This window comes from Aspergillus undulatus, assembly GCF_047715775.1.
Source record: "Aspergillus undulatus strain CBS 261.88 unplaced genomic scaffold BDV17scaffold_26, whole genome shotgun sequence".
Taxonomy (NCBI): Eukaryota; Fungi; Ascomycota; class Eurotiomycetes; order Eurotiales; family Aspergillaceae; genus Aspergillus; species Aspergillus undulatus.
In genome coordinates this window covers 383117-390974 of record NW_027396630.1, presented here as the reverse complement: position 1 = coordinate 390974, position 7858 = coordinate 383117, and the positions used below count along the sequence as shown (strand labels likewise).

The window sequence follows — 7858 nt, the reverse complement described above, 5'->3', positions numbered from 1 at the left end:
AGATGGGACGGGGACTTTGACTGTCGCTTCCCGAAAGACGTTCCTCACTCTGTTAAGAAAGCTTTTGCGGTTTAGATATACATGTGGATGGTTGATTTACCTTGGTTTGGGCGGGGGGCGTTTAAACCTTAACCCATGGGCGGATCCCACTATCCATGGGCAACAAACCCACTACCCGTGAAAAAGTAGTAAAAGTATAAAATAAAAGCCAAAAAAAAAAAAAAAAAACATACAACAGCTGGGATTCGCATGTGGTCACCCACCATACTACTAACCAGCCGGCGTGTGGCTCAAGTACGGCTGAGCGGACGGGAAGCCCTGTTCTCCACACCCTGTGGTCGTATGTGCTTATTCCAAGCTAAATGCGTTTGATATAGATAAAGGAATGTTGACTCTGTGAGCTGGGTTAAATGTGTGTATATATTCTACGGTCGTGGCTGGTGACTTGCTTTCCACTGTTGCCTATTGGGACAAAGGCCGCCAAGCGGTAAGCCTCGGTGCCAGGGTCTATATACAAATTACAAACTATATACAGACTTTTGTGAAAAGAAAAGACTTTTTGACTCATTTATGTAGCTGCCGTGGGCAAAAGGAGGGTTGGTATACTGATAACCTTCCCAAACGAATACTTTTATATCCCATGGCCCTCATCCCGCAGTCTTGCAGTTAGCCACTCCCTCAAGTATATAGGATTTTGATGGCATTGGGAGAAAAACAACTCAAAACCCTTAAAAAAAAGGAAAAAGAGACCTCCACAAGTACAGATAGGTAGAAGAGCAGTAGTGACCCCACTCCTAGGGAGCTCCGAGGAGCAGTGTTGTTGGAGTATCACAAAGAAGATCCGTGCTGTTGTAGCTCATGAAGAGCGGAGGTTATAAGCCCATGGGATGACAGAGAGGGACATGAAAGCCATGCGGCTGGCCAACAGGGGGAACAAGAAAACGATCGAAACGGCGTCGGTATCTGTTTTTGGAGGGCCGGCTCTCTCATATGTTAGGGAACGACAACTGTCAGCCAATGATTTACTGTGATGAGCCGTTGGCACATAACATTCCCGGGATATTAGTTAGCACACGCCAACCCCTGCGGGATTCGCGAGAACTACAAGGTGCTCATGACCAGCAGAACAATGTGATAATCTAATCTGATAGCCAACATGCTCAGATCGGCCTGAGTATCAGAACTGGTCATACGAAGGACATGAGGACAGTCAGCTTTTAAGGACGCTTACTTACCATATATCTAGTCTGTTCTTTGTGTGTCTTGTTTCCTCAGTGGCTTGATAGCCAATATTCAATGTTATTACTGTCTGCATTTCGTTTTCGTTGAATCCTTCGATTGTATTGATCTCAGAATACCTCAAGGCCTTGAGAAGGACTATTCAGCCCTATCTGGCAGTTGAGCCAATATGTTCTGTAACCGTGGATTTTGCGTTCCTCCAATCAAGCTTCTTTGATTGCCTGTTCGTTGCTATATTTCGAAGATTAAGCCAGACCTTATCCCCAACATGAAACTGCCCAGCTGGCTGTTGATTTGCATTTGTAAATATCTCATCAATTCCCAGGGGCCATCCACCCCCCATTCAAGAACTAGTCGCTCAACTTCTTTGCTTATCTAGGACACTGCCCGCTTTGAGGCCTCGAGGCGTCCAGGTGTTGCGGGATAAACAGGTGAATTTGATCAAGCAAACCCGCGTGGAGATAGAAATAAGCTCAAACGCCGTATAGGTTGCTCCTTCAGCCGATATACTGCATTGCATAGGGCCACTACCTCTGACTTTGATGTCGCCAAAGATGCTTTGACTAAGACTTGTCAATTGAGCTCTCTTTTTTGCAGCGCTGCGACGAGATATACCCCCTACCATATCCCTTTAGTTATTGGCCCGGAGGCACTTTCAGCGTCTAACAATACGAAAAACAATAATCTAGTACCCTAACTGCCCCTAAATATAAAGCCACAGTATCTATCTCCATCGCTTCTCAGATCTCGTCTAGCGTTCTCTCTTAGGGTAAGCATCATACAAGCCGTCCGCAACACGAATTTTGCTGAAGGAGACCTCGCTCTCGCCATTATGGAAGAAGCGGATCCCGGTCGAGTTGGAATACCAGGAACTATTGTGGATTAGCTTCACAGGTTAAAAGAAAGGGAGGTGGGAAGCATACCGAGCCCAAGTAGACAGCGCAAAGCGTGAGTTGGCGTACACCTCGAGGACCGAGTTGTCGACTACAATAGTAAGGTCCAGGGTCTCAATATGTTGCTCAGAGCCATATCCGCAAGTACTCCCTTTGTCCTCGTGGTTAGAAACATCCACTTTGTTGTTATCCTTGCCCTGATGGTCAGGACCACATTCATTATCATGATCATTGTCGCCCTCTCCGCGGCACCAGTGGTTAATATCAAACAGGCGCAACCGTCCGGACTCTGGTGACTCATCAATGCCACTGGTGGTCTCTGCTGCAGCGCTCGTGTTATAACGATTAATCATAATGGATTCGTTGGAAAATTGGTAGTAGATAGTGGTTGACTCGAGCTCAGAAGCCAGGATTTGGAAACCAGCTTGCAGGCCAGAGTCACGCGCAGACTGTGGGAAGGAGAGCTGAGCATCAAGGACGAAAAATTTCGTTTCAGGCGAGGTCTCGAACGGTATGATAGCTTCTTCCGTGAGGGTGCGGTCCGGCTCAGTGAAGCTGGGAGCATCAGTCATAGCATCATAGGTCTCGCGCGCAATATCGATCCCAAGGGTCTCGAGCTTGACGCAGCTGTGTGGATCTCCAGTAACAGAGTCGGCGGCCACCCGCCACGAAGCGATTTCATGGACAAGCTCATTATTCACCACATTAGGTATGCTCAGAAGACGCAGCTCGCGCGGCAGGAGCAATGTATTTTGCCATCCTTGCTGCTCGGCAGGAAAGCCCACGGCGCCTCCAAACACATCACCGGTCAACCAGACATACGAGATGAACCGGTCTGGCGTATCATTATCGGAAGCTCGAGCCATGCTGGGAACAACTTTTCCGGCTGCAGCATATGCGGATAAACCCCAGTCAAGGACACCAACCATGTCCGGCGTAAAAGTTGCATTGCTGTCCTGGGCGGAGACTTTTCCAGATGCCCACAGCATAGCATGCATTGAGGTGACACCGGGCTGGATAGGGGCATATGAGCCCTCCACGCCGAATGTCACAAAGGTATTGCCATCGCGATTGTACCCTTTCTGGTCAAGGCTGAACGCGTTGCCAGTCTCCCAGTTGTAACCGAAAACCTTGGCCCAGTCCCCATTGCCCCAGGTTGAGTTCGCAGGGGCACTAAACCACTCCCCCAGATAATACCACTCCTCAAAATCAGGGCTCACGCTGCGGTAGAGAAAGATGCACGGGCCAACATCACGGACGCCGCCTGAAATCACAGTATACCACGTGCCCTCGCTGCTGTCAAAAGCTTCGTCTAGATCACCATTTTTGAAGACAAATGGGTCACGGAAGGCAGTTACATCCGCTCGTGGAGGTCCAGGAATGACAGGAGGAATTTCCAGCTTGGTAAAGTTCTTCCCACCATTATAAGTGACCGCCAGAGATTGCGACTCGCTTCCATAGACATATGGGAGGGTCCAGTGGATTGGAAGTGATGAGACCGAGGTGTAAAAGAGGGTTGGTTCGCCATCAACACCCTTAGGAATGACAGAGCCATCAAAGACAGCAAGGGGATCGTTAGGTCCACCAGCAACAATAACGTAGCCCCCATTTTCATTCACATCATAATAGTGAACAAGGTCATAAGTTTTGACACTGGCAATGCCGGTGCCGTTGTGGAGATAGCCAACATGGAAAAGCCCAGTCTCCGGATCAACGTAATGCGCGCAAGGGTCCCCTATCTGGCCGGCTGGTGGGAGAACGTGTATACTAGGTCTCCAGGTCTCGAAGAGAGAAAGAGCGGGGAGTGTTGAAAGATCTGGCGGTGGAGCGTTGTAGTCTTGAGCAGCAGCAGCTCCAAGGCTCACAGCCAGAACCCGTGCTGCGGATGAACGCTTCATGGCAGTGGTGGAGCAGGACAAGGGGGTAGAAGAAACAGGGCAATATGATTATCGGAACTTGGTAAGTACAGATTCTTTCCAACAGAGTATACCTCCTTTTCACACTGTACACCTGGAGGAATCATATATACATAACATTACATTAATAGACATTCCATTGTTGAATACAGAAGAATACAGAGTTGTCAAACACGCCGAGGTGCCAAAACAGGCCGAGAGGTCAAAACAGGCCGAGATGCCAAAACATGCCGCGAGGAAACGGGTATACCCAAAGCTCCTCTCAATCTACGGAAATCTCTCTGGGATTCTCCTGCAATGGTAATATATTCGTGAGACTCTGGCATCAAAGCAAAAGTAATGTTTTATGCACGACGCAGGGCCATATCCTACTACATTGTGCAGTTAACATGGAGATCGTGCGAGTGAGGGACCGGAGGGTGAGAGGAGAAGAATGAACAGAGGGATATTTGCCGACGGTAAATACTGCGGAGGAAGTCTGCCCCCATCCAAGCCTGTAGCTAAATAATGCTGGGCAGGGGCACGATAGTGGTTTAGTTAGAGCTCACTGAGCTGGAGTGCAGGGTCATAGATATACCAACCTGTCAATTGCAGCAAGTTCATTAACACATGTGTTTAGGAAGATCGATTCTGAGGTAGCGCTCCTGGATTATCCCGGCTCCTTAATACTGCAGACGGGCTGTGCAGGAGATCATGCATTCAGTAAGATTAACGTTTTATCATAGTAGTTACGTAGACACCATTCCTCCCTGGTAAGTACGTACGCTTAGGCCTAAATATTAGGGCATAGAAAGGCCGTTCCATTCCCGACTGTTCCAGAAGCACCAGGCTGATAACGCGTAAACCTTGCTTCGCCTAAGAAACAAATCCTAGTAATATCATACAAGGTCAATGTGAGCCCTACCCTGGAAGTAGTATAGTAGATAACGGTATCAGGGTTCTAGAAACAATCAAAGAGTATAGGGGATGACACTGATTTCTGGAAGCACTGTATTATACTGAGAGGAAAAACCAGTATTACTACTTAAAATTGTTACTCTATCTCCCCAGCCCTTACGCAATGTTAGTAGATATGCTTAACTTATTTTGTGTGGGTGGTTGTCACTCGTCAGTATGCCGAAAACTTTATCAAGAGTAGATTGTGTTATCGTTATTATTATTTTTATTTCAAGTTTATTGTTCATACCGAGCCTTACGGCTATGATAGACCACATTTTGTATGACAGGAATAGCCAGCTGGCTGTTTTTCCGTCTTCTAGCAGTTCCTGGTTTCTGTTCCCGGGTTCTGTTCCCGCAACTATAGACAATCTTTTTTTTCCCCTTGTCCTCGCAACAAATCGCTTTCTTGCGCAGGGCTTTTGAGCATTTGAAGCTCTCCTCGTGTCCTGTTCATTATAAGATGCTGCCTAGGCCATAGGTCCAGGCTACACTTTCTCCTTCTCCAATCTGATATGCCTCATCCAGGACCTCTAGTCCCCATTATCATCTCTTTTAGCCTGCTCCAACGCCCTCCAGGCGTGCTCTGGATATTAGGCCACCTCTGTAGATGCTAAGAATTGTAGGATAGCTTCTGTAGCTTTGGGTTTCCCAAGGACTCTCCCATCTGATTGTCACTGACCTCTTCACATCTATCCTGTCACAGTAGCTCCAGTGACATGGGGGCTTGGCGACTTCCGCATAATCCAGCACTCTATACATCTTTGCTCGTTGGCTTCACCATATTCGACATTTAAATATCAGATGATGGACTGTCTCTCTTGATCCTCCCACAACCTTGACAGGCCGGACTTTGCCGGGCTTGGCTTTTGTTTAAATGAGCGTCCACCATTGCATGTCCAGTCTGAGCTGAAGATGTCGGCTCGCCAGCTCCTTTGAGGCTCGTGATGCAGAGGGGTCTAGTCTTCAAGGTGCATATAATATGCCAGCCTTGCCCAAGTGTTCATTGCAAGTTAACGCATGCCGCATTGGCTCCTCCATTGATTCGCTCCTGGCTTATTTCTACCATGGCTTTGTCCCGCTTCGGAGTCAGCTTTACTGTTGGATGGAAGGGCTGTAAGTATCCATCATACAGCAGAGTGGCATGAACAACAAGCTGCTGGCTATTAAAGATATAGTGCATACCCAGGACTGAAAACAATAGCACCTGTCAGCAGTGTTAGCATATTATGGTTTCTTGTCACTATTTCCAAAGAATCATTGGAGAAATAGTGAGTGGACAAGTTTTACGTGCCCTAAGCCGCCCATGCATGACATGATTTATGACTATAATCTCTCCGCTGGAAAGCTTGTCACGGGCAATTAATATACTATTATACATCGGGAGAACTATATAAGGTTGACAGCAATCTAACATATACCCAGCTGACAGCACCTCCCAGCACTAATAATTAATCGATCCCAAAGATTATCAAAGTTGAAGTCCCCATAACTAGATGTAACAGACCTTAGGCGTATGCAGCCGGGAACTGCCGGAAGCTGCTGGAAGACTTTGGCTGATGGTGCGTTTGAGTATGATTGCCCAAAACCATGCAAAACTTAGTATACGAGGGGTAAAAAAGATGAAGCTCCAAGCTTCAGATTCTATATCTACGAGCTATGAAGTTCATGTCTGGCAATACCCAATACTATCCTTCTGTCTTATTGATGATTCCTCCTGCCCCATCCTCCGTCTATTACAGGATGAGGGATATCTGCCGTATTGACTGTTCCTCAGGCTCCTATAAATAGCATCTATCTGTTGTATCATGGTAATCAATATCCTCTATTCTCAACTTTAGGGTGGACCAGACTCTTCTCACATTCTCCAGTTACAAACAGCACGCTTGTACCTCTTGTTAGTGACCGGGGACGTTTTCTTGTAGCGAATAATATTATCTTTGATTTTAGGTTCTGTTAGTCGTAATTCTGCTATCTTCTGAAGCAGTCCAAGCTTCTTATATTTCAATTTCTCTTTTGTTAGGGCCATCTGGTCACATAAGTGATAGGAATAGGAGAAATATAAAAGTACAGTTAAAAATATCGGACAAATGTTGGAAAAGACCTTGCTACTTATTTTAAGGTTGGGGGAAATCACAATAGTAGCTTAAATTTTGTAAACTTCACTTCTTACCCTTTTTACCCGCTCCTACCCAAGGAGGTAATATTCTCAGTATGTTATAACCTATCTTACCTGTACTTACCCAAGTCTTAGTGTCTACTACCTCTGAAAGTAGCGGCGTCCTCAGGGCTCGTTCAACTTCTAACCACGTTAATAATAATAGCTCAAGTACGGCCGAGCGGACAGGAAGCCCTGTTCTCTGTGGAAAAGTAGTAAAAGTATAAAATTAAAAAAAGACAAAAAAGACATACAACAGCTGGGATTCGCATGTGGTCACCCACCATACTACTAACCAGCCGGCGTGTGGCTTAAGTACGGCTGAGCGGACGGGAAGCCCTGTTCTCCACACCCTGTGGTCGTATGTACTTGTTCATACCAAACAAAGACTTATGTAGCTAAATATGTTTGAGAACGTGGCAGTGCTGCGATCAAACCTTGACATTTATATCAGAAATATGGATTGTTTTGATATGAGATTGTCGTGCACTGGATAGGACTGGATAGGACTGGATAGAATGTTTGTCGCTGGATCACGTAATAAAATAAAGCAGTGCCTAGGAGGCAGGGAGTCTGGACTGCTCGGTTAGGGCTGGATCCCTTGGATATATATTCGAGCAAGCTAGTAGTATAGTGTACGTTGGGGGCCGCTCCGGGCTTCTATGTACTCTGCCACAAGGGGTATGATAGTTATATATGATCGGGAAGTTCAAGTC

General features: G+C 46.6%; 1 protein-coding gene across 1 annotated transcript; it reads right to left on the bottom strand.

The window, feature by feature from the left end:
* Window positions 1–1990: 1990 nt before the first annotated feature.
* Window positions 1991–4030, bottom strand: BDV17DRAFT_291720 (glycoside hydrolase family 32 protein; the record flags this gene model as incomplete). The annotated part of the gene is made up of 2 exons (XM_073762191.1): window positions 1991–2111; window positions 2163–4030. 2 exons carry the CDS (start codon window positions 4028–4030, stop codon window positions 1991–1993), a joined length of 1989 nt encoding a protein of 662 aa, XP_073615343.1.
* Between the last annotated feature and the right edge of the window lie 3828 nt (window positions 4031–7858).